We start from the raw sequence: 25,204 nt of genomic DNA on the forward strand, positions 1-25,204 counted from the left end.
TCAGTGCATTAATCTTCACTTTATTTAGAGCCTTCAGCTTTGATTTTTGAGTGTAGAGCAAAGCAGGGGCCAGTGCCAGGGCTGCTGAAGGCTTGGCGGTGTCACAACGAGCTCCTGGGTTCAGCTCCAGTCACTTTTCAGTTACCTTTTGTGATGAGAATCAAATAACTTGATCGTGGCAGTGACAAATCTTCAATAATTCATTACACTCTAATGACATTACAACATCCTGACTCCCTCCCCCCATTTTTTATTTCTGCTGTAGAGTGGACTTGATGTTTTAGATTCAAGGCTGTTCATTCAGATATTTCACACCAGCCTGTCACCTGGAGAATTGATACCTGGCATACCCTCACTGCAGCACTGCTAAATGGTTTTTCTTCTCAACTGGATAATTATATTGATTGTGGCTTAGGACTTCAGAAATTGGATTGTGGTTGAATAAAGTGTGTTTTGAAACCCTAATATAAGCTATATTAAAGAGAAAAATCTCCCAGCAAAACCAGACCACCACCACTGTCTTATCTGGCTCTTAATTTGCTGGGAGGGAGGATATTTTAGAGCCAGTGGAAAAGGAAACCCTGATGGCAAAGGGAGGCTGCCTCTGCTGCCTGGCCCTTTGGCCTCTCTGACAACAGGACTCAGACAAAACCTTGGATCAAACCTTGGCAGCTGCCCATGGGTGGGCCTGGAGGCTGGAGAAATGTTGAATTTCTTACCCAACAAATGGTTTATAAGGATTTGGGCTTTTGATTCTGGACTTTTGACAGGAGCAGTGCTGTGTGATCCCTGGGGTGGGGTGTGGAGGGAGCAGTGACTGCTTTATTGGGGAGGTGGAGACTGCTGCCAGTGCTTCACAAACCTCAAAAATGGAAAAAGAATGTTAGCAGACACTTGAAATGAATAATAACTGGTTTAATTCTGAGACCCTGAGTGAGCTCTTTGTGTGAATGACCTCTCTGTTTGTCAGGCTGGCCGCAAGGAGAGGAGTGATGCCCTGAACTCTGCCATTGATAAAATGACCAAGAAGACCAGAGATCTGCGCAGGCAGGTGAGCACGGCACAGGGGCTGCCCAGGCACACCAGCCTGGGCATTCCTTTTACAAAATGGGGCACAGATTTGCTGTACAAAAATGGGGCACTGGGTTTGCTGCCTGTCTTCAGTGAGTTGAAAGGCAGAAGCTTGCAGTGGGAAGCATGGGGTGGGATGTAATTCCCTGTTAATTCCCTGTGTGATGCAGGTGTTGGAGTCTTAATCATCCTCATGGCAAGAGAGGTTTAAAAACCCAACCAACCCCCCCCCAAAAAGCAACTTCCACTTGATGGACTTGGAAGATAATCAGTGATATTTTATAATTCTGGTGGTGTTCATCTCAACCTGTTTTATTTGAGAGATATATTTATATAGCATCAGCTTTTTGTCTGTTTGGTTTAAAGCAATATATTCCTATTTTTGAGTAAGTGAGAATATGGATCAGGTTTGTTGAAAAATGTTTTTATTCTAGCAGAAAAATAAAAAAGTTAAATCAGTGTGTTGTTTAATCAGCTGAGGGAAAGCAGCAAATTTACTCAGACAAAACCAATATGAGCTGCTAAATCAATATTTGTGGCCAAACTGGTGACTTGCACTTCTATAACTAATCCATTTTTTAAGGAGATTTAATTTAAATTGAAGCAAGAAGTGTGTAGACAAGATTTTGTGCAGGGAAAGCCTTGGTCACACAAAAGAAAAAGGATCAATGACAAAAGTAGTTTAAGCTTTACGTATTAATCCAGTGAGAGGGAGCAGCAGTGCAGCACTGCTGAGGAGTTACTCATTCTTTTCTTTTTATTTTAGCTCCGCAAAGCTGTTATGGACCACGTTTCAGACTCTTTTCTGGAAACAAATGTTCCTCTTTTAGTATTGATTGAAGCTGCCAAGAATGGGAATGAGAAAGAAGTTAAAGAATATGCCCAGGTTTTCCGTGAACATGCCAACAAATTGATTGAGGTAAGATGGTACAAATTAAAATTTAATTGTTGCTAGTTAAATTAAGGCAGGACTAGGCAAAACAGGTTTTTCAATTCTGTTGAAGCACAAAGCAAATTCTGTAGTAAATTTCCTTTTAAAATTTTATTTGAATTAACTTAAGCACGATTTAATATTTAAATAATTGACAATGTAAGCTTATCAAAAGGAGCTGTTAAATAACTCCTGTAGTTGTGGATATTACAATGTGAGTATATGATAAAGGCTTTGTTACTTGGAGTAAGGGAGAGCAGGGCAGGATTTTCCTGCTGGACAGTTTCACCCATGGCTTTGAAGCCTGGAGGGTTTTTCTTTCCAGTAAAATCCCATAAATATAATCAGGCTTTTGGTGTGAAGGCTTTCAGAATGAAGAGCTGCTCGTGTGTGTAAAGAGCAAACAGAACACTTGGGGTAACAGCACACCTGACCCCTGGCACCCCTCTGTGAGGAGAACCCAAAGGCTCTGCAGAGCTCTGACTGGGGAGAAAGCCAGCCTAACTGGGACCAGCCTGGCTGAACTGGGATCACTGGGGCTGCAAAATCCCTCCCAGGCTGTGCCCCATCCTCACCTTGTCCCCACCCAGAGCGCTCAGTGCCACCTCCAGGAATTCCTGGGACACTCCAGGATGGGGATCCAACCCTCCCTGGGCACTTCCAATCCCTGAGCACCCTTTCCATGGGGAAATTCCTGCTGATGTCCACCCTGAGCTCCCCTGGCCAGGGGAGTGAGCTTTAGAAACCCCTCGTGTGCTCTTCTGTGCTTTGAGGCTCTGGCTGGGTATGCTCAACTCCAGCAGCTCCCAGGGAACAGTCCCAGGCCACTTTGTGTCTGTGTTTGATAATGGAGTCCATGTGTCTGCATGGCATGTGGGGAATGCTCACACAGCTGGGCTGACTTAAATTACTTAAGAGTAAGAAAAAGAGTAAAAGAATAAGAATAAAAGAATAAGAATAATCAGACATCAGTAAAAGCAGCTTCTGACCTGCACAATGTATTTTTCATAGTGTTCTGGAACTGCTGCCCCACAGTCCAGGGTGCAGGAAGTTTGTCCAGCTCTTTAGAGCTGCTCTCTAAGCAATGAACATCTTTTAATTCCTTGAAGGCATCCATTTTCCTCTTTTGGCTTGTCATGTTTCAGCATCAACGCTGTCCTCCTAGAGCTGCAAAGTTATTCTAATCTAAATTTTAAGTAACTGATGCTGTTCTGCAAAGCAGCATGTGGAGGGAAGGCAGGGCTGCTGTGCCCTGCCTTGGCAGCAGGATACAGCCTTGGGAACACTTTGAAGTGGGTTTGGTCTAAAGCCTCCCTTCTTCATGTTGCAAGCCTGATTTATCTAGAAAATTATTTTTAGGGCTTGTTTACAGGAGAAGTTGAATCGTGTAACAATAGCAGTGCCTGTTCTGCCAGAGTTCTGCTACCTCCTCAGCAGCTCTGTGGAATTTATTGGCATAATTAGGAAGGAATAATGGTGCTGCTCTGTCCCTGAGCTTCTCCCCAGCCCTTGATGGGTGAACTCCTCTCCCTGTCCCCTCAGGAGCTGTGTCCCACAGTTCCAACCTCCCTGGCACTGGCCCTACCTGGTGTGCACATGCCAGGCTGCAGAATTGTTTCCCAGAGCCTCTGCACAGCCAGACTCTTGTCTTGCAAGGACTATTTCCCTGGAAGTTGATATTCAGCAATATTTTTGAGTGACATCAAGAGGTTCTGCTAAAATGATATGTTGCTGCAACAGCTTTTTGAAGGCTTGGTTGCTGCTTTTGCAGTCTGAAATGTAGCTGTAGTTGTAGAGTAGCATGATGTGGATGGTTTATCAAGCTCTTCCCTGAATGGGGATGGATTCACATGTGCACTTAGCTTGGACAGAAGGGAATAGAGCTCCTGCAGAGCCCTGTCCCAGGGGCAGGAGTGCCACCAGAGCTGTATGGGATGTCAGAGTCATTGCAGGAAGGTGGGTCAGGGTGGGTTGCACTTGAATTGTCTCGTGCCTCTGCCAGAATGGAGAAGGATGTTTGCCAGTTCCCTCCTGATCCTGCTCTTGGGCAGGAGACTCAGGAGGAACAACAAAAGGTGGTTTAAGAGCAGAGTTGAAGGTGTTCTGCCCCATGAGATGGGCAGTGATTGCTTCAGGGGAATGTGTGTGCAGGGAGTTTATCAGAACTGCCCTCACAGCTGCTCCTGGGCAGCTCAGGACATCAAATGTGCCCAAACAGCTGCAGCAGAGTGTGGAGCTGTGCTATAGCATGGCCTGGTTCCTTCCTGCAATCCTGGAATCCTTACTGGAATCCTTCCTGGAATCCTTCCTGGAATCAATCCTTCCTTCCTCCCTTCCTCCCTTCCTGGAGCTCAGCACATCCCCACTGCATTGTTGCAGGGTTTGCTCCATGGGGTAATGCCCCCGTGTCTGTGAGCAGGAGGAGTCAGTGAAGCAGCCCCAGAGATACATCATGAGAGAGATTTGCTTTATCTCATTTTTCATACTAGACTGTGTCCAGCCAGGAGTGGCAGTGCTGGTTCTGCCCTGCCTCAGCACAGGGAGTTCTTGCTCCTGCAGTGCAGAGCTGTTTATGGGCCCTCCAAGCACCCATAAAGAGATGCAAGCACATGATTTGGGTAATTTCCTTTTGAAATGTTCCCTTCTTGGCAGCACAGCACTCTCTGCTTTTGTGGTTCCTAACGTCCAGGCTGCCAAATTTGACCAAAAGGTGCAATAACCACAAAAAGCTGATTTGCCTGCTGGGTCTGTGTCTTCTAGAGAACCCATCCCAAGAGCATCCCAAAGGGCTCCCATCTAATTTGTTTCCCACGTAGTAAAATCCTAACCCTTTTATCCTGCCTTTTGAAAACTGGGTAACAGTAAAAGAGTAGAATGAGCCTTGTCTCAGTTGAATAATACATTTCAAAGATAGCTTTCAAAATTGCTCTGTGCTAACAGACCATTAACTCTGGCTGAATTTGGTTAAAGGAGTTTAATTCAGGAATGGAGAAGCCAATTTCAATGTAGCACACAAGAATAACAGAAAGGACAGCATTTGGGGAAGCAGCCTAACAAAAAGTTATATTCACTTGTAAACTCCAGAAGTCCCAATTTGCAGATTGTGAACTGCTGACTCCATTCCAATGGTTTTTTCCCACTGGGTGAGGTCACCTTGGCTGTCCAGGCTGGCTGTGCTCTTGGGGAAGGACATCCTTGGAGTGGCTGTTCCTGGCCAGGAGGGCCAGGGCTGTCCTGCTGCCATCCCAGTGATGTCACTGAGCACCACTCTGTCCTGCCAGGCTCTGAGCAGGGCTTGTGCTCAGCTGCTTTGTGCAGCTCCCCAGGGATGCTCCTGCACAGGGAACAAGCCAGACATGTTCAACAGAAACCTTTGCCACGCTGCTGAATGCTTCAGAAAAGTGAAAATTAGCTTGTGGATTACACTGGGAGACACTGCAACTCTGTGTGCTTTTAATGGAAAAGTTTTTCACACCCTAAGAAATTAGGAAATAAAAGATAAATAAGGACAGAGTCCAAGTTGAAGTCCTGCAGTTTGCTTGCTGAAGAATATTTTGGAGAATATATTTGGAGTTTGTAATTCCTTAAAAAGAACAAATGATTGCTCCTTCCTCTGGAGCCCACCACCTTTTTCTCAACTTAAATTTTATTTATAAGTCTTCTTCTTACCAAGAGAAATACTGGTGAGACCAAGGAGGCAAAAGCTCTCAATGGTGTTTCATAAGCATTGATTTTTTTTTTTTCTAATTGCCTTAAGTTATCTGAAAAGACTACTCTGTGCCTTTTTTTAATGCACTGGGTTACATCTTGCATATGGAGTGATGATTTTCTCATTTTCAGTGAAACCCATGAACAGATGCAGACGGCAAATTTATTTGCTTGGAAAGAATCACATTTGGGCACTTGCAGCTCCATAAGCTTTCTGTAGCCTCTTGCTCTGACATTCCCCCCTTCTGTTGCCCTCACTGTCTGGCCTGATGTCCTGGAGTTGTTCTTCAGTCTAAAATCTAAAAATACCCCTCTCCCAAAGCCTGGAGCTTTGCACACTTGCTGCAATTTTCTTGCAGTTACCCAGATTTGCTCAGACTTGCAGCCTGTATGTTCACAGAGTCTCAACAGCTGCAGGATTTTTACATGTGAAAGGCTTTTTTAAAAAAAGTGAAGTGGATAAAACAGAGCTTGGATTTCAAATAAAATCTGGTTTTGGGGCTGGAGGCACCATGAAGGTGTTGAGAAGCTGTGCCCTTTCCCTGGGCATGGCCAGGTAGCATTTACTGCAAACAAAGCATGGAGTGGAAGAATCCAGCAGATCCAGGAGTAAATCTGCTCTGCCAGGACTGTCCTTTGTGCCTGTCAGCCCCCTGATTCCCAGAGTTCACACAGAATTTCCAGATTTTTTGGAGGTGGCTTTGCCCATCCTTGCAGTGCTGTCCCCTCCCTGCTGCCAGCACAGGAGACAAGCACTTGGCACCCAGCTCAAATATTGACTTGGAGTGTTTTTCTGAATTTTATTAAATCTCAAAACCCAGCATTTTCCAGACTAGGCTCATTACCAGGGTACCTCAGCACCGTTTTTTCCAGTACTCTCATTTACAGAGGGAAAAATATCTGCCAACTCAGGTTTGTCTTTTATTGCTTTTATTTTTAAGGTAATTTTGTATTACAAGGGAAATGTCCTTGCAGTGTGGGCTGGAGAAGAGAGACAGAGTTATTTCCCTTTTAAAATGGAGACCAAAATGAGCAAAATGTCTCTTCCAAAGCACAAGCACGTTTTCTGTAATTTGTCTATAGATAGCCTTGGCAGCAATTTAAAACTAATGTCTCCAATAAATGACCAGTGTAACTCTAATGTGCCCTCCAAAGTCTGACACTCTTCAACAGCTGATGCACTTTCCTTGTAAGTTCATTTTATTAGTCAACTAATTCATAAATAAATGAAACTCTTCTCGTAGAACATGCTTTCCTTACATTCATAATCAGAAAAGCAGGAAAGCCTCAGCAGAAAAATGTTCCTACATTTTTCAACAAAACTGGATATACAAATTTAATACATCATACATAAGTAAAGGCAAGTGACCTTTTAATAGGCTAACTTCTGTTCTTGTAGGGTTATTTTTTGAGGCCAGTCTTCTAATGCTACACCAAATAATGTATGAAAGGGTGTGTAGGATGCTGTAGAGTTTAAAAATGATGTTGGAAGAGGAACAGGAGACTGGAGGTTAATCTTTGTGTCCAGATTCCATTGGGAGTGCACATGGACAAGCAGGGCCATGACAGTAAAACTGATGGGGGAGATGAAGGGGTTGAATCCTCCCAAATCTGGCAGGGATTGGGGTCAGGAGACAAAATTTCTCTCTGGAAATCCTCGTGGTTTGCTGCTGCTGGTGGAGGAGAGGCATTTGTGCCACACCTCAGCCACAGGCACAGTCACCTTGCTGTGGGACTGCACTGAGCTCTGGGCACACCTGGAGGGGGGAATTTGGGGTATGGAAAATATTAATGTGCTTTTTGTTCCACTAGAAACTGCCCTGTGTTTACTCTGCCCCTTTTCCTGTTGGAAACAGAAGCTTTTGTGGAAAGGGAGATGTGTAAAAGAGTCAGGAAGTGTGAGAGCAGTTGGGTTTAGGTGTTGTCTTCATGACAACATCTTCCCTTTTCAGAGGGAGCTGAAAAGCAATAGAGTTATTTTGTTTTCCAGATATTTAAGTCTTAATTCCAGCAGCATTTTTAAGTGGCTTTTTGGGTGAAGTTTTTTATAGATGTGGCATAAACGTTTTAATTCTTGATATTTAAGTGAAAGCCTTGATGCATGTCTGGGTTTTCATCATCTCAGTCATTAGCAATATTGGATTATTAGTCACGTCATGTCATCAGGGAGGTGCCTGAAATGTGTGTGGAGCTCGTTCCTGACACTGTTTTGTCGTCTTGTGAAGAGCACAGTGTACTGACAATTCCAGCTCCAGTGCCATGAGCACTTGTGTGAATCACCAAAAACTGCTTTAAGCAGCTAATAATAGGCACCAACTTGGAAGCCTTTAGTCAGATCAGAAGGCAGCATGTTCTGAGTGATGAGCAAGCTGGGATGGAGAGAAGAGCAATTTCACAGAATCCCAGACTGGTTTGGGCTGGGAGGGACCTTAAATCCCATCCCACCCTGCCATGGCAGGGATACCTCCCACTGTCCCAGATGCTCCAAAATCCATCCAGCCTGGCCTGGGGCACTGCCAGGGATCCAGGGGCAGCCACAGCTGCTCTGGGCACCCTGTGCCAGCCCTGCCTACCCTGCCAGAGAGGAATTCCTGCCCAAAATCCCATCCAGCCCTGCCCACCCTGCCAGGGAACAATTCCTGCCCAAAATCCCATCCAGCCCTGCCATTCCCTGTGTCCTGTCCCTCCATCCCTGTCCCCAGTCCCTCTCCAACTCTCCTGGAGCCCCTGGAAGGGGCTCTGAGCTCTCCCTGGATCCTTCTCCTCTCCAGGTGAGCACCCCCAGCTCTCCCAGCCTGTCTTCATTTCCACTTTGACAAACAGAGACATTTCTGGATAAGGATAATGATTTGGGTGCTGTCCAAATAGCACTACTAGAAACACTTTTATTTTAGGGGAAGGTATTTGTGTTGCTAAGGAGCATCTCAGCTGAGGGTTTGCTCGGAAGGTTTCAGCTGAAGCTGAGCTCTCCATCACACACCAGTGGTGTCACTGCTGTCATGGCAGCTCACACAGACTTGTGTAACTAACGTGGATTGTGATTATAACAACATTTTAACACTTTAGCTTGTTTGTCTGAGGCAGGAATAGTTCCTGTGCCAGCAGTCACATCTGCTGCCACAGCTGCACCACGAGGGGCACGGTGCCCACGCCGCACACTGGTGTTCTGTAGCAGCCCTGCAGAGAGGGAAATCCAGGCTGGGAATAAAGATATTGCTGCTCTTCCCTGCTGTGGGTGTGGGTTGTGCTCTAGATGTATTGATTCTCTTCAGACACCTTTCTGTCTGGCTGAAAAGCTTTGCTGCTGGCAGGAGGGAAGCTGTCCCCATGCACTGCTCTGCTTTGTCCTGATGCACAAACTCTGCGATTGCCCAGCTGGGTGAAAAACTTCCCTTCCCTATGAAACCTTGGCAACACACAAAACCCTGGCAGCTCTGGGAAACCTTGGCTCTCTAATGGGGAAGAACTTTTCCTCCAGGCCATGGAAGGAGCTTGCCAGTGTGGAGCAGAGTTTGTGCAGGGCAGCTGGACCTGGAATGGCTGCAGGGAGCTGGAGAGGGGTTGGAGACAGCTCTGGACAGGATGAGAGGCAAGTGCAAAGCTGTATTCCTTAATCAGAATTTTAAACACACAGATACAGCTTGAAATGTGGAAGTATTGAGATGTAATCCAAAGCTATAGGTGGTTACCCATGGAAATCATTGCTTCAATGTGACAGGGAGCAGAAGGTGCACAATGCATTTATTTTTATACTATTGTATTTCTTACAACAGCATGTAGAGACAGAGCAAGGGGGAATGGCTTCCCACTGCCAGAGGGCAGGGCTGGATGGGATTTTGGGCAGGAATTCCTCCCTGGCAGGGTGGGCAGGGCTGGCACAGGGTGTCCAGAGCAGCTGTGGCTTCCCCTGGATCCCTGGCAGTGCCCAGGCCAGGCTGGACATTTGGGTTGGATCTATGGGACAGTGGGAGGTGTCCCCATGGCAAGGGGGGCACTGGATGAGCTTTGAGGTCCCTCCAGCCAAAACCAGTCTGGGGCTTTGTGGAATTGTCTCTGTTCCCTTTCTCTTGCCATCACTTGCCAGCCTGTTGAAATAACAAACTGTGTAACCCCCATTCCTCGTGTCCAAATCACCAACCCTTGGCTCACCAGTTTTGCTCCAGCCAGCTGAAACTTCCCCTCCTTGTGTTTATAAACAGACTTGGAATGAAACTGTTCTTCTGTTTGTGTGAGAGCTCTGAAAATAGCAGCTCAGTCCTTCCTTCTCCCCGTGCTCTACGTCTGCAGTTTGTCTGCCTGTGCCTTGTTTTATTTAAAGACTTTGACTATTTTCAGTTAATAACATTGGCATTCTGCTGCCCACAACAAGCTCCTGCAAGGTCCCTTCTGTGCAGCTGCAGCTACTGGAGTCATATAAAATCACAGCATGACTCTGGCAGCTCTGCAGAGTCCCAGTGTATTTGATCCCTGCTCCTCCTGCATTGAAGGAGTGGGGCTGGTTTTGGGATTCCCAGTTAGCTGTGCCTCTGCAGGAGGGGAGTTTGTGGGGTTAGAGCTGACACCTGTAGGGTTAGAGCTGTAACACTTCTCCCCCATGCAGCACCTGTTAGGGCTGGATGCTAAAATGCTCAGATTCATCTTGAATATTGAGTGTGGTGCACAGGTGAATAAATAAATGTATGGGCTTAGTGAATAATGAAAGCCTTTCTACAGAGGGATGGGGGTTACATAATCAACACATCTCTTCTCAGAGTCTCCACTTGCCATTAGTTGTTTCTGCAGATAAATTAATTTCCTGAGCTTTGACCAGTGTGAAGGGAATGAGGACAAGTTTTTTTAACATGGAGGAGGAAGAAATCAGCTGTGCTCTGTTTGAATTTTGTGAGAATATCAGATACACTTTTCTTCAGCAAATCCCTAGGAGGAAAGTGTTCAATGGCTGCCTGTCCATTCTTTCTTTCTGTGCTTTTAAAATGGGTGATTTTTTAAAGCTGCTTAAAAGTTGGAATTTGCATTCCCAGAGAAATTGTAAAATGTAAAGCCAAAAAAAAAAATAGAACAAGCAGCTGAAGTTTTGAAGTTTAATCAGAAATGAAAATGCCAAGAACACCTTTGAAAAGCTCGGTTTCCGTGGCATTGAAATTCCCAAAGTATCTGTGTACACATGGATGTGGGTTTGTTAATTTTGTGTAAGAGTTGTTCAGCACCAGCTACAGGAGGATTCTGCTCAATGTTAAACTGAAAAGTTTCTCAGGGTAAGACAGTCAGAAAAACTTCTTTCTGCAGTGCTGTTTTTACAGCTGCAGGTGTGAGAGTGCCCAGACCCTGAGAGTTCCATCAGTGAGTTTGGCTCCTGCACAGGGATGTGTGGATGGGTGGCAGCTCTGACAACATCCAATTCACAACAAACACTTTGCAGAGCCCTCCTGGGGCTGCACAGCTCGGGGTGCTTGCAGCAGCACCACTCTGCAGACTCTGCTGTCGTGAAAAAGCTGTCCTGAAAATTGGCTGCAGACAAGGAGGAAAGCCTGGGGGGTGTTTCTGTGTCTGTGAAGTCAATCCAGAGGCTTCAACACATTAATTGTCAGCCTTCAAAATCCTTGAGAAGGAAGGTTTGAAGTGTTAGAGATTATAATTCCTTTTTTTTTTTTTTTTTTTTTTAGTATTGCATGTTTTGTTGAAAACGCAATTGGCCAGTCCTTAATAAAGAGTTCCCTGGAAGGAAACCCCTGTGGCTAGAGAGAAGGTGGAGCAAGGACAAAGCTGGAATGTTCCACAGAATCACAGAATGTTCTGAGCTGGAAGGGACCCACAGGGATCACCAAGTGCAGTTTTTAAGTGTCTGGGGTCAGACCCACAACCTCAGTGTTATTATGAATTAGCATTGTTGGTTATGTTCAGTAGTGTCATTTAAGAAACTTAACACTGACCCCAAACTTGTGCAGTTGAGGCTGCTGCAGTTTTTTAATTGATGGAAGATTTAACTTTGTAGTCACGATCTGAACAAATTTTGAGTTTAAAAAGAACCCAAAAAATGTATTTCATGTGGAAAAGGTACAACCTGTGTCTTGTCAGGGGAGGCGGTTCTCTGCCACAAACTGTTGCTAATGGTAGAAAGAACAGCTTTAGAAATGTCAAGTTTTTCTTGATTTAAATATTAGTAAATTCTGAAGAGTCAAACTTAACTGGAATTTGAGATGGAATCACTCTGTGACAGATGGTACAATATTTTTTTTAATATTGGAGGTACATCTTCTTCCTAATAACCTTTTCCCAGTGACCCTTTGCCCTGAGATAGCATCTGCCCCTCTGAGGAGCCACTGAAGTTGTGCCCCCTCCAAAGGCACAGAGCCATGGAATCACTGCAGCTGAAGAGCCCCTGAGCCCCTCGAGTCCAGCACTGCCAAGGCCACCACTGAGCCCTGTCACCAAGTGCCACATGGCTTTGAGATCCCCCCAGGAATGGTGACCCCACCACTGCTCTGGGCAGCTCTGCCACGGTTTGACATTGCTTCCAGTGAAGAAATTTCCCCTAAAATCCACCCTGAGGCCATTCCCTCTCCTCCTGTCCCTGTTCCCTGGGAGCAGAGCCTGACCTAGGGCTGTCCCCTCCTGTCAGGGACTTGTGCAGAGCCACAAGGGCCCCATCCCCTCACCCAGTGACCCACAGAGACATCACACAGTGCTGGGCACAGTGCTGGGCACAGGGACCCCATGGGCACTGCTCCAGCTGCATTTGGGGCATTCAGCTCCCAGACTGTGCCAGCACCAGAGCCACTCACCTCAGATCATCTTGCAGTTATTGTGCTTTACCTTCTTTTTCTGCTTTATATCTATTACTACATGCCCAAACCCCAAACTCTGAGTTTTCCACCATGTGATATTACACACTTCTATTCAAACTGCACAAGTTTTCCACCATGTGATATTACACACTTCTATTCAAACTGCACACCCACGATCCCAGTTCTGCCATTCCATTCTGGAAGCTTTCTCCACAGCCTCAGGTCAAAAGCAGTGTTCTCCTGGGGGTCAGTGCCTGCCAGCACAGAAAGTGTGAAATGCTCAGGGTTCCAGCAGCAGTGTGGTGATGTCAGTGTTAGGAACAAAGAGGTTTGAGTCAGGGCAGCCCTTTCCAGGTGAGCCCATCCAGCTGTTCTTGGCACCGTCCGATGCCTGCTGGGAATGGCTGGGCACAGCCCTGCGCTTGGCACTGGGGGGAAACTGAAGCTCATCCTCTGAACTCCAGCAGCTGCTTGGGATCTGCCCTGCCTTTGGGGTCTGGGAAGCTGTGGGCTCTGAGCAGAGAGCCTTGAGATCCCCTTTTAAAGCAGAGTGTCAGCAGAGTGGGGTCTGAGCCGCGCTCTCAGCACCGTTTCATTCCCAGTGTATTTTTAACTTTTTTCAAGAGATTGCTCGTTGTGCTGATTACATTATTTGCAGTGGTTTTGTCTCCTTTGATGCCTGTGCCAGTAGTGCTTATGTAAAGGGGCTTGATGATATTGAATGGTAAGAATGAACAAATGCAGCGGGAATTCAATTGCTATTTTGCTCTCGAGCACAAGTGTTCTTCTTTCTAAATCAAGTCTGACCACTTACTATGTCAGTCAGCTGCTTTGTTGGAGACATGGAGAAACTATTTAATTCACATTTGATTTAAAGGAAATTTTTGTTCCCTTGAGGTGCATTATTTAATTTAGAAGTTTTGGAAATGTATGATTTCCAAGCACTCTGTGGGCTTTGAAAGAGTTGATCTTCATCTCAGCTACAAAATGCAGTGTATTGTGGGTATGTGCCAGATAACTGGCCAGCAGTACCCTCTTCCCTCTGAAGAGAGGGGGAGTTTGAAGTTACTTGTCAAATCACCCAGGAGCTATTGAAGATGAGTCCTTTTAGGTGCTTTTAAAATTAAATTTCTTGATCCTGCAGCCATCTACCTCAGTACATGCAATTCCACAATTCATGTTCTAGAGCACTGATGGCTGCTGACAGTTCAGAATACCTCACTGTGACGTCATTTACGACTTGATTCATTAGTAGACACAGCTCTTCTTAAACTCCAGATTTGCAGAGGCTTGTGAGTGTTTCCCAGCAGTTTGGCAGAGCCTCCCAGGGTGCAGTAAATGCTGCACTGCTGGGAGTTTGCAGCACTCTGAAGCCATCTCAGCTTGCTGTGATGCTCAGCAGAGTTTGCTGGGAAGTTTGTGTGCAGATCTGGCAGAGAAACCAGCCCAGCAGAGCTGGGTGAGCGTGCTGAGATGAAGTGTTGAGCTCTGGAGGCACTGGGATGGGGTGTGGCAGCCAAGAGTTGGATTGTCTGAGACTGCCAAAGAGGCTCAGTCAGGGCAGCACACACGCTCCTTTCATCGGTGCTGGCAGTGCCAGGCGGGCGCTTTCTCAAGAAGAATTGCCATCAGTTGGGTATTCAGGAGAAAAATGACTGTTCAAAAAATGACTGTGCAAAAAAAGCAAATTGTCACTGTGCCACGGTGGGGACACTCCATTATGAACTTCTTTGGCTCTCTGTGCTCAGACAGAGCAGGGTTTCTGTGCGCTTGATTCATCACACTTGGCTTGAGAGACAGCACAACATCTCCAGATATCGGGGAGGCTGATTCTGTGGTGCTTCAATGGCCCTTTTGTTCTGCCCCTGCTCAATAGAGCTTTGTGTTCTCCTCTTTCCTGGAGGTTGTGGTGCTGCTGGGGAGGCAGGAATGACTTGGAAATATGGGCCATAAAAAGTATTGGCAAACTGGTGTGCCTCAAAAATATGACCTGTGCTTAAACCAACAGCAAAATCTTTATTTGACTTGTAAATCATGGCACCTGATTGTCCTTTGATTGTGATGAGCCTCTACAGAAAAGCATGATGTACTTCACCATCATCCATCCCAGCAGCTCGCTGGGGACTGGGGATTCAAGGCATGGCAAATGAACAGGAAAACTCCCCAATGTTCCAGCACAGCCCCCTGTGAGAGGGAGTTCCAGGGGCTGGGCTGGAGCTGTGGTGGCACAGAGGAGGAGCACAGAGCTCTGGCTCAGCTGGGCACATCCTGCGCTTCACCCCTGCCTCAATCCAAACACCAGGGGAAGAGAAACTTGAGGAGCAGGACACAAAACACTGCTGAGAGCTGGCAGGGATTCCTCGCTGTTGTTGATGCTGCACAGTCTTTCTCTCAACTTCAGTTTGTTTTCCTCCAAATCTGTGCTGTCACATCTGTTTGCTTGCTTGTTCTGTGCTGGAAACACCTCTCCTCTTGACACCTTGCTTTCCATCCTCTGTCACTTGGCAGGGAGGAAGAGGCCTGTGCTTTGCAGTGGGAACTTGATTTTGCTCCCCAAATTGATCATGGGGTTGATGAAAAGTGCTGTTCAAGTGTAATGGCACGTGCTGGATGATTTGCAGGACAGTAATGTATTCTGTGTGGGAACATCTGCCATGAGGGAAGGCCTTGGGGAGGGGGAAAAGCATGTGGTGGAGCAGCAGATACTACTTCAAAATTGCTTACATGAGTGCAAAGAATAGTTTAATTAAAGGCAGAATGGAAATTCCCCAGCTTATAGAAAAAAGTATCAGGAGAAATCTGGTTCAGTGGTGTTAGTGAGCATCTGCTGGCTCCAGGTGATGCTTTTATGGCACATTTACAGGGGGCTTTGCAGGCTGCTCAGCCTCTGGAAGGACAGGACTCAGTGTTCGTCTCAGTTCACTTGCTGCTATTTTTACAGCTTTCTGTGTTCAAATGGCTCAGAATAACATGCTTGTCATTCACCTGTCAGCTGAGAAGTGTAACTTATTTCAGACTTCCTTCCCCTGAGAGTAGCTCTGGGATGAGGAATATCTTCAATTACCAAGTTCTCTGCTGTCCCCATCCTCTGTGCTCTCACAAGGCAGGTGTTCCTGAGGTCCCTGCTTCAGGCTGGCCTAGTTAAGGGTGATGCTGTGCAGCAGGTCAAGGTTGTGAAGTTTTTATCACCAGAGATCCTGTTGAAATTTGGGAGGCCTGTGGATGCATCTTGAAGATCTCCTGTTCTGGTTTTCCTTGCTGAGTTGCAGCACAGAGGGAACACCTGCCAGGCTGTACCTGTCATGTCCCAGAGGGGCCCTGTGGGTCACAGCAAACCAGCTCCAGCTCTGGGGGCTGCTGTGGGATCCCAGTCTGCTGTTGGGGTGTGGAACTGTGCCTGCAGTGCTGCTCTTGTGCCTCTCCCTGCAGAGAGCTCAGGGCTGGCAGTGATGTTGGACTGGCTGGGGATGAGAGCTGGACCTGCCCCAGCACCCAGAGCTCCTGAGCCACAGCAGGGAGGGGATTCTGTCCCTGTGCCCTGTGCTGAGGTGAGAGCCCACCTGCAGAGCTGCCCCAGCACAGGGAGGAGCTGCAGCTGCTGCAGCCAGCCCAGAGGAGGCTCCAGGATGAGCAGAGGATGGAGCAGCTCTGCTGGGAGGAAAGGCTGGCACAGCTGGGATTGTTCACCTGGACAGGAGGAGCTTTGGGGTGAGCTCAGGGTGGCCTTGAAGGAGCTGCAGGAGAGCTGGAGAGGGAGCTGGGACAAAGGGATGGAGGGACAGGACACAGGGAATGGCAGGGCTGGATGGGATTTTGGGCAGGAATTGTTCCCTGGCAGGGTGGGCAGGGCTGGCAGAGGGTGCCCAGAGCAGCTCTGGCTGCCCCTGGATCCCTGGCAGTGCCCAAGGCCAGGCTGGACATTGGGATTGGAGCAATGGGACAGTGGGAGCTGTTCCTGCCTTGGCAGGGGTGGCTCTGAGTGGGCTGTGAGATCCCTCCTAACCCCAACCAGTCTGTATTCCATGATCTAAAGTCTACAGAAGGAACAGGTGCCATTAGTTGTGTCCAAACTGGTTAGAACAGAACAAATGTGGAATCTTTTTGTTCCATGATGTGTTACTGGTCACTGTTGGCATTAGGCAGAAGTTCTCTACAGAAGAAAAGAGCCCCAATTCTCACAGTTGTGTTTTGTTTTCTCCTGTCTCTCACAGGTTGCCAACCTGGCCTGCTCCATCTCCAACAACGAGGAAGGTGTGAAGTTGGTTCGCATGTCAGCCAGCCAGCTGGAGGCCCTGTGTCCCCAGGTAAGGACAGGTGTCACTCCAGGGGACAAACCCCAGCCAGCTGGAGGCCCTGTGTCCCCAGGTAAGGACAGGTGTCAGCCAGGGGACAAACCCCAGCCAGCTGGGCACCTGGTGCTGCTGTGGACATGCTCTGGTCTCAGTGGCTGGCTGTGACTTGCTGCAGAACTTGATTTTTTCCCCACATAGGATGAAATGCAGCATAAGCATCAAGAGTTAGGAAGTTTAAAATCATGGCAGAGGAGTCACTGATGTGAAAGGGTCATTTTTGTGTCACAGCTCCAGTTCCATGTCACCAGGACATTCCTGCAGCTGGTGAATGTGGGAGCTGCAGTGGTTTCCTGGGCACATCTGTGCTGCAGGAAGGTGCCTTGGGAAGGTGCTAGCACTGCTCCTGGGCAGGCTGTAAGATGAATTATAAAATACTATTTTTGCCTGAGTAGAATATAAATATGCCAAATAATCTTCCCGATGGAGTAGGATGAGAGGAAGTTGGCTGTGTGTGAACAGTGTGAACCTGGCTGAGACTACCTTTTAATTAATAACTTTTTAATGGAAACAAGGAAATTAAGTTTATATAAGCACTAGACTATCCTCTTCCTTTTTGACAGCCTGGTGTTTTAAATGTCAACAGCTAGATACTTGGATGAACCCCTGAAGACTGCAGGGTGCTGTTGATTTGTGTAATTTCCATTTTTTAAAGCAACAGGAAACTCAGATCTAAACTATCCAAATAAGCTGTTGTTGGTAAGGAAGAACTGACAGAAAATAGGTACTTGGAAAAACAGGCAAAATAGCATTTTATGAAAATACAGTGTGTTGTCTCAGGATTACTTGGAAGTTCTCCAGGTTTCCCCATCTGTATTGGTCCTTCTTTAAAACCAGTGCAAAGGAAGAGAGATGTTCTCACCTGTAGCAGGGATGGGTGAAGGCAGTGTGAGGAGCAGGGCTGGGTCACCTTCTGTGGGACCTGCAGGTGATTGCTGTGAAACAGGAGGACATAAAGCATGAAATCCTAAAGGAGGCCTTTGGGCATCCCAGGGTGTTTCTTTGTGCTCCCAGTCTCTCTCTCTGTGCTCCCAGTCTCTCTCTGTGCTCCCAGTCTCTCTGTTTGTGCTCCCAGTCTCTCTCTCTCTGTGCTCCCAGTTCTCTCTCTCTGTGCTCCCAGTCTCTCTCTGTGCTCCCAGTCTCTCTCTCTGTGCTCCCAGTTCTCTCTCTCTGTGCTCCCAGTCTCTCTCTCTGTGCTCCCAGTTCTCTCTCTCTGTGCTCCCAGTCTCTCACTGTGCTCCCAGTTTGGCTCTCTGTGCTCCCAGTCTCTCTCTCTCTGTGCTCCCAGTCTCTCTCTCTGTGCTCCCAGTTCTCTCTCTCTGTGCTCCCAGTCTCTCACTGTGCTCCCAGTTTGGCTCTCTGTGCTCCCAGTCTCTCTCTCTGTGCTCCCAGTTTGGCTCTCTGTGCTCCCAGTCTCTCTCTGTTCCCACTCCTGCCTTTCTCTCAGCAGTTCTCTGCCCCCACCCTGGGCATGGCTGCTGAAACCAAAGGTCAAGTTCTGCAGCTGGAACAAAGCATGTGGAAGAAAAAGCTTTTACAAATGCATCTTCCCTGCTCTGAGGGCTTGCTCTCTCCTGAAGGAGCCAGCTAGGCTGATGTAAGTTTTTTTTAGTTATCTCCCAGAATATGGGTGTCTAACACAGGGTGTTCCAAACAAATGCTGCTGCTTTGGAAAATAATCATCTGAAGAAAGTTAGGTTCTTTTTGAATCTGAATGTTTCTGGTGCTTGTCCAAGTCTGTGGGGGTGTTTTCCTCTCCCCATTGCTGACATTGTGTGTATTTCAGACTCTTCTATCTTTGCTTTTCCAACAACTAAGTGTGTGTTTAAATAAATCTACTCCTGGATAAAATAAGCACAGTGATGACCCAGCTGCAGCACCAGGGTGGCCACATCTCCTGAAGTGCAGCTGCTGACCTCTGACTTGGGGGATTATGGACAATATATTTAACACCCAGAGCTCTGAGTATCTATAAATGCACAGGGGCTTTGACTGATGGATTTTGGCTTTGCAAAGGTCACATCTCTGAACTTCCAAGCCTACAGTTTAGATGCTCCAGTGCATAGCCTTGCCTTGATTTCAGGGTCTCACGAAGAGATTAGTAAATGACACTGGAGATGTTCATAGCAGCTGGAAGAGTGCTTTTATATTACATTACATGCTCTGGGGTTGATTCTTTAATGCTCTAAGAGTATTTAAACATGTTGTGAATCCTGAGGGATAATTAGGGGCACTTGTCTGAGCTGTTTTACAAATGGCATCTGTGTTTTCTGGTAACAATAGCTCATCTTGTGCCAGAGCAGGCAGCACAGCTCTCCATCCTCCTCCTCCTCAGCTGCCTCCCTCAGCCTGTCCGCAAACCTCGGGTGTTCCCACAATCTCTAAAAGATTCTCAGTATCAGGAACAGCAAAGTGAGATTTCATGTCCTTTTTCAGACAATTACCTGTTTATTTTGCAGTTTATTCCTGATGAGGTTCACAGCTGCTTCTTGCATCCTCCTGGGTGGCTGTGCTGAACAAATGTGTGAATTAGCCATAAGATACAGGTTAAACCAAACATTATATGCCCTGTATGTTTTTGGAGGGGTTTTCTGGGGCTCAGGTGGTGTTTTTGCAGGAAGATGCTGGATTCAGAATAACTCATGTCAATCAGTGATTACAATACTACCAGAAACTTCAAGATACCAGTAACACACAGAAATACAGTGTATGAAATGTAATTCAGAGTATTGCTGGGCTTGAAAGATGAAACTGAAATTTAATGCACTTGAGTCCCAGGTAACCTCTTAAATAGTTTATCTGAGTAGAGGCCATTCTGGGAGTAGGGAATTCCTGGTTAAAGAATGATTTCTGCAGAAATCAATCTGCAGAGTTAATTATAAAAGCTGGAGCTCAAATAGAGCTGTAATTCCCTCCCTTGCCATCAGGAGCCATTGAACTGGCAGCAGGAGGAAGGAACATGCAACTCTTCAAGCTGCCTGGGGAAAACCTGCAAGTTTTGTTGGCAGTCAGTCCTTGCCAGTGTCACCCTTGGGTTCAGGCCTCCTCAGGTTTGAAATTTCCTTTGAGGAAAAAGAAAATGCAGAAATTTTTTCATGCAAAGGTCTCCACAGTAACAAGCAGTGGATTTATTGAGCGTGGTTTTGTTGCTGGAAATCAGCTCTTCCTCAGGAGTAACATCATCCTTCCTGTGGGTCCCCAGCCAATTAGCACAGAAATTAATGTGAGGTTGAAGCCTTAATGGGGTATTTAGAGCTCCCTTTTGAGGGTGCAGGAGCAGCTTTGGGATGGGCTGTGCAGGAGCAGCCAGCTGGGTGATTTCAGTCTGGCTGTGGGGGCAGAAATAAGGCAGCTCCAGTGGGTCACTGTGTTTTCTTCTCCAGCCCTGATTCACCAGCCTGCCTGAGTTCTCTATGTGGAGAATTGCTGGAATTGTGTGTGGGAAGGAAGCAGTTTTGTCCAGCACCTCACAGGAGTCCCCTGAGCCCTGCTGGGTGAGGGGAGCAGGCTGGGCTCAGGGGGGTTAAGATGAAGGAGCAAAGCTCTCCGTTAGTACAGTTAAATTAAAAAAAAAAAGCTTAAACTGTCAATGGGAATGGAAAATGACTGCTGTGCAATGCTTGCAATAGCTGCCTGTGCCTGCCTTGGCCCCACAGAGCACAGAGGGAACTTTTCTTTGCCTTCTCACTGAACACAGAGCTTGCCAGTGGTGAATTAGGGAAAGATTCTGTTGCTCTCCACTGAGAAACCTGGATCTGGCTGCCAGCTCTGCTCCTGTGCTCTGCTTCAGGAAGGACTTTTTGGGAGCCTTCAGGGGCTGCTTGGTGACAGCATTTTGCATTAAAGGTGCCTTTAGGGGAGCTGAACCATCAGTGCTGCTCATGCAGGCTGTAAGAGTTGGGAACCAGCAGTGGGAACGGCCCAGCCCAGTCTGAGAGCAGGAACTGCTGCAGCTCTGGAGGTGACACTGCTGTCACTGGAGCTGCTGGCACCAGCCCTGCACTGACCCTTGGGTTTGGCAGCCTCCATGAGTCCATCTGTAGAGTCCTACCCAAATGCAGTCAGGCTGGGTGCTGGAAGGAAGGACTTTGGGCTGGAGTTCTCATCAGCTTGCTTTGGGGTGGAGGTTTTTTTTTTGGGGGGGTGGAGTTCCCATCAGGTTGCTCTGGGGTGGAAGTTTTTTTTTGGGGGGTGGAGGTGTTTTTTTGGGTGATGTTCCCATCAGGTTGCTTTGGGGTGGTTTTTTTTGGGTGTTTGCTTCTGGCAGCCAAAGCTGGAGCCCTGCAGCCTGAGCAGCTCCTGGGGTGGCTGCAGGACACACCTGCCCCTGTCCCCATGGAAGGCAGGGCTGGCTGTGTTTTTCCACCACATCCCAAAGATCTCACCCTCCAAAGAAACCTTGGGAAGCCACCAGGCAGCCCCAGGTCCTTGCCAGCCCCCTCCATACCTGCTGGAGTGTGGGAGTTGCTCACCCATCAAACTGACTCCAGAGAATTCTTGGATTAAATTACATCTTTAATAAAAATAAATTGGCTCTTCTCATATTAACATCTTGTTTTAATAACTGCTTGTTCACATCCTTCTATTCCAATTTTGAGCTGCTTGAAAAGCCATTTGCTGCTTATAGATTTCTGATGAGGCAGATGGCTCATATGTGATCACACCTACTGACACAGAGACAAAATACCAAAGCAGAAGGAATCCCATGGAGAGTTCCAGAAACTTTTGTTTAAAAGTTGGAGTGTCTTAGAGAAATAAAGAAACCCTGCAGACCACCCCTCAAATCAACCAAACCCAAATGTGAGCAGCAGGCTTGGCTCTCCCTGAGTGCCCAGCCACCACCATTTTCCTGGTGGCTGTTTTGGAGAAGGAGAGAATTTAATTTTTCTTGCAGTAAAGACTTAACATCAAACAATTGTCCCCTTTTTTCATCTCCTTGAAAGACTGTCAGATTTTTTGAATGTTCTAACGAGCAGATCTGTCTCCAGACTGTTTAATTACAGGTGCTTGAAACATTTTATTGGCATTGAGTAGAAATGCTTCTATTAAAAACTTAACACTTGGATTGCAGATTTGCATCACCCAGGCTGGCTGGGAAGAACTGCCAGCACAGGCCAAGGCTGACCAGAAAAACAACAATTTTAGAAATTCAAACAGCTACTGTTGCATAAAAAGAAGCAAAGAGCAGGAAAAGGATTCAGTTCTGTAGAAAGGAGTGTGTTACTGAGTAAGGGCCCTTTGTTTCAGCACAGGAGCTGGGGAGCACAGTGGTGGAACAGCTTCCAGGAGAGACACAAAGTCCCTGAGACCCCCCAAGTTTCAGCATTTGAACCCAGTGAAATGCAAAATGGAGCAAGATAAATGACACCAAATGATAAAAGACCAAAATTCTTGCAGCTTCTATGTGGACTGGCACTACAGAATCAGCCCTCAGCTCCAAAAAAAAGAAAAAAGAAAAAAAAAAAGTATCTGAGGGGGCTGCAGGGAACTGGAGAGGGACTGTGCAGCAGGAACTGGAGCTGAGGGCAGGGCTCGGTGGGATCTTGGGCAGGAATTGCTCCCTGGCAGGGTGGGCAGGGCTGGGTGGGATCTTGGGCAGGAATTGTTCCCTGGCAGGGTGGGCAGGGCTGGCACAGGGTGCCCAGAGCAGCTGTGGCTGCCCCTGGATCCCTGGCAGTGCCCAAGGCTGGGTTGGCCTTGGTCTGTTTAAACCTATTCTAATTTTAGTGTCCCTGCCATTGGAGGTGAGGAGCTTTAAGAACCACTCTGTGGTTCGGAGTCACTCAGTACAAGTGTGGATCTCTCCAGCACTGCCACCAGACCAGTAAATATCTCTGCAGAGATCCCTGTGTGTAATTCTGAGGAAAGTAAAGTGCTCAGAGTGCCTTTTATACCTGGGAACAAAGTATTGGAAATCAAAGGAAACTTTTCCTCCCTCTTTGGGTGCATCAGCCTCTGCTCATTGCTGGCCCCTGCCATTAGAGCTTCTGAGGGTGTAAAACAATCTGCTGGGTGTTTCAGCTCATCAGAGCTGCAGAGAGCTTTTTACTGTGCTGCAGGAGTGGGGGCTGGCACACACTCACCTGGGCATGCACACCTGGCACAGCTGGCAGTGCCCTCTCAGAAACCATTTTTAACACTCAGAGCAAAATGCAGCGAGGAGCAGGGAAGGGGCACGAGCAGGGTGAGCACTGCAGGCAGCTCTGGCACCTTGTGTATGTGCAGTGAAATTATGGGCAGCTTCTTATGAACTTCCAGCAAGCAAGCCATGCTTTCTTTATTACAGGAAAATATGGGATTAAAATCCACCTGGGCTAGGGCAGAGAGGCTTGGTGGGCTGCCTCTCACATCTTCCTGAGTAAAACTGATTTCAGATCCCACTGGGGCACTGTCTGTGTGTGCCCACGTGTTCCTCTGCCCCTGAGATGTTTTATTAGCTTCTTCTTTTTTACAAATGCAAAGCATCCTGGATCTGTAGGCCACGGAGCTGCTTTCCACCTCATTATCCAAATGCCACAAGAAATGTGGTGAGTCAAGATCTTTATATAAACCCCAAGCCCAAGTGAGTTATTTAGGAACTGCAGATGTTTGGTTGTAAAGCAGTGCTGTGTAGTGAGGGCAGAGGACTGGGGGTTCACCTCAGAGCTTTTGAAACAAAAACTCCTTGTTGGGGCACAGTAACATCCTAAAATCAATCCTGCAGGAATCAAGGAAAAGCTAAACCAGCTGCAGGAAGAACATTGTCCTGGCAGGAGCAAAAGCTCCTTATCGAAAGGACTGAGGCAAAAATCAAGAAGTGCTCAAAGGCACTGCAGTAGGTGTGGGTCAGACGTGGTGAGCACTGAGGTACCACAGGCTGGGACTGCAAATAGCCTGGGGAGGGTTTTCCTCTGCCAGGTGATGGTTCTTCCTTTGGCCATGGCAGCCAAGTATTCAGAATTGTTCTTTGTCAGAAGTGCTTTCTTCTGGCTGCTCTGACTTTCAGCTGGGGTGCTATATTTAGCCTAAAAGAATTAATTCTGCCTGAGCCAGTGGCTGTGGTTTACCCCCAGGTTTGTCTGAGGTTCAGGTGTTTCCTGGCCAGAAGAGCTGAGCTTTTGGGAGAGCTGCTGGGCCAGGCAGCTGCAGTGCTGTGACCCAGGCAGGGAGAGCCCTGCCCTGCAAAGGGAGGACAAAACCACCCTCTGACACCTCTGCTTTCAACAGGGGGTGTGAAAAAAGGGAAAAGCAGCTGCTCCTTCCCAAGGCAGGGCTGAGAAGAGGGCTCAGGCTGCAGATGGAGACATGCATTGCAATTCTCTCATCCATTGCAATTCTCTCATCCATTGCAATGTGCTGATCCTGCCCAGCCCTGGCTGCTGGAGCTGCAGGGAGCTGGATGGAAGCAGGAGAGGGAGCATGGAGCAGTGTGACTCCAGCACTGCAATTGCTCCATGAAACAAAGCCCCGATAAAAATAGTGTGTTTTCTTGCCGTGCTTCATTTCCTTCTGGATAGGCTCAGAATGGCCCTGCTTGATTCTTCCCTTTGTACAACTGCAGTGAGTCATTGTGATCACAGTGCTCTGGCAGCATCTTGAAAAGCTCTGAAATACAAAATATTTCCCTGAAATTGCCAAATGTTTTACGTGGAAGTGGCTGCATTTCAGATAGTCCAGTCATGATCTTCAACTCTGTCTGTCTCCATCCTGAGAGTTACTGGTATTTTAAAGTAATTGCCCAATGCTTTATGTGTTTGGAGATGGAAAAGTGTATTGTGGTCCATCCCTTCCCCCAGTAAGGTGTTTCCTCCTCCCCCTGAAAGTGTTTATTTTTAGATAATAAAGGGATCATAGTCCTGCTATTTAAGATCCAGCATCCCTGTCATTTTCCCACGTCTCCCTAAGCATCTGTTGGAAAATAAATCAGTCACTCTGTGCTGGATACCAGAGTATTTTTATTTTCCCTGGAATAGATCACATGCAGGGTGTTGTCAGTGATCCCTGGGACTTTTCCTCAGGCACAGGTGTGAGACATATCCCAGGATTTGTTCACTTGAATGCTGAACTCCCCTCAGAGTGAAGGCTTTTATCACCCCTGCTAAAGCTGCCTGTGGTGGCCACTTTGCACATGGAGCTGTGGAGTGTGTGCTATAAAAAGGGACTGCTGGGCTGTGGCTGCTGCCGTGGATTTCTCCCTGAGCACACTCACACCTGAAGGCTCTCCTGAGCTGTGGCTTTGTAGCTCCATGGATAACCTTTGATGTCCCCACCAGGTTTCCCCATCTCCAGCACTGCTGGCTGCTTCCCTGCTGCAGCAATGTCTGTCTGTAAGGGAGATCAGCACTGCTTTTGCTTGATCATTTTTCTCAAATATATAAAAT

General features: G+C 47.3%; 1 protein-coding gene across 1 annotated transcript in view; it reads left to right on the forward strand.

Moving 5' to 3' along the window:
* Positions 1–25,204, forward strand: part of CTNNA1 (catenin alpha 1) — a 113,542-nt gene that overhangs the window by 66,323 nt on the left and 22,015 nt on the right. The window contains exons 8-10 of the mRNA XM_033072888.1: positions 971–1,051; positions 1,838–1,990; positions 16,707–16,799. Of these exons, the coding sequence (XP_032928779.1) occupies positions 971–1,051; positions 1,838–1,990; positions 16,707–16,799 (327 nt within the window). The remainder of the gene's footprint in view (positions 1–970; positions 1,052–1,837; positions 1,991–16,706; positions 16,800–25,204) is intronic.

Source organism: Catharus ustulatus, chromosome 15 (assembly GCF_009819885.2).
Source record: "Catharus ustulatus isolate bCatUst1 chromosome 15, bCatUst1.pri.v2, whole genome shotgun sequence".
Classification (NCBI taxonomy): Eukaryota; Metazoa; Chordata; class Aves; order Passeriformes; family Turdidae; genus Catharus; species Catharus ustulatus.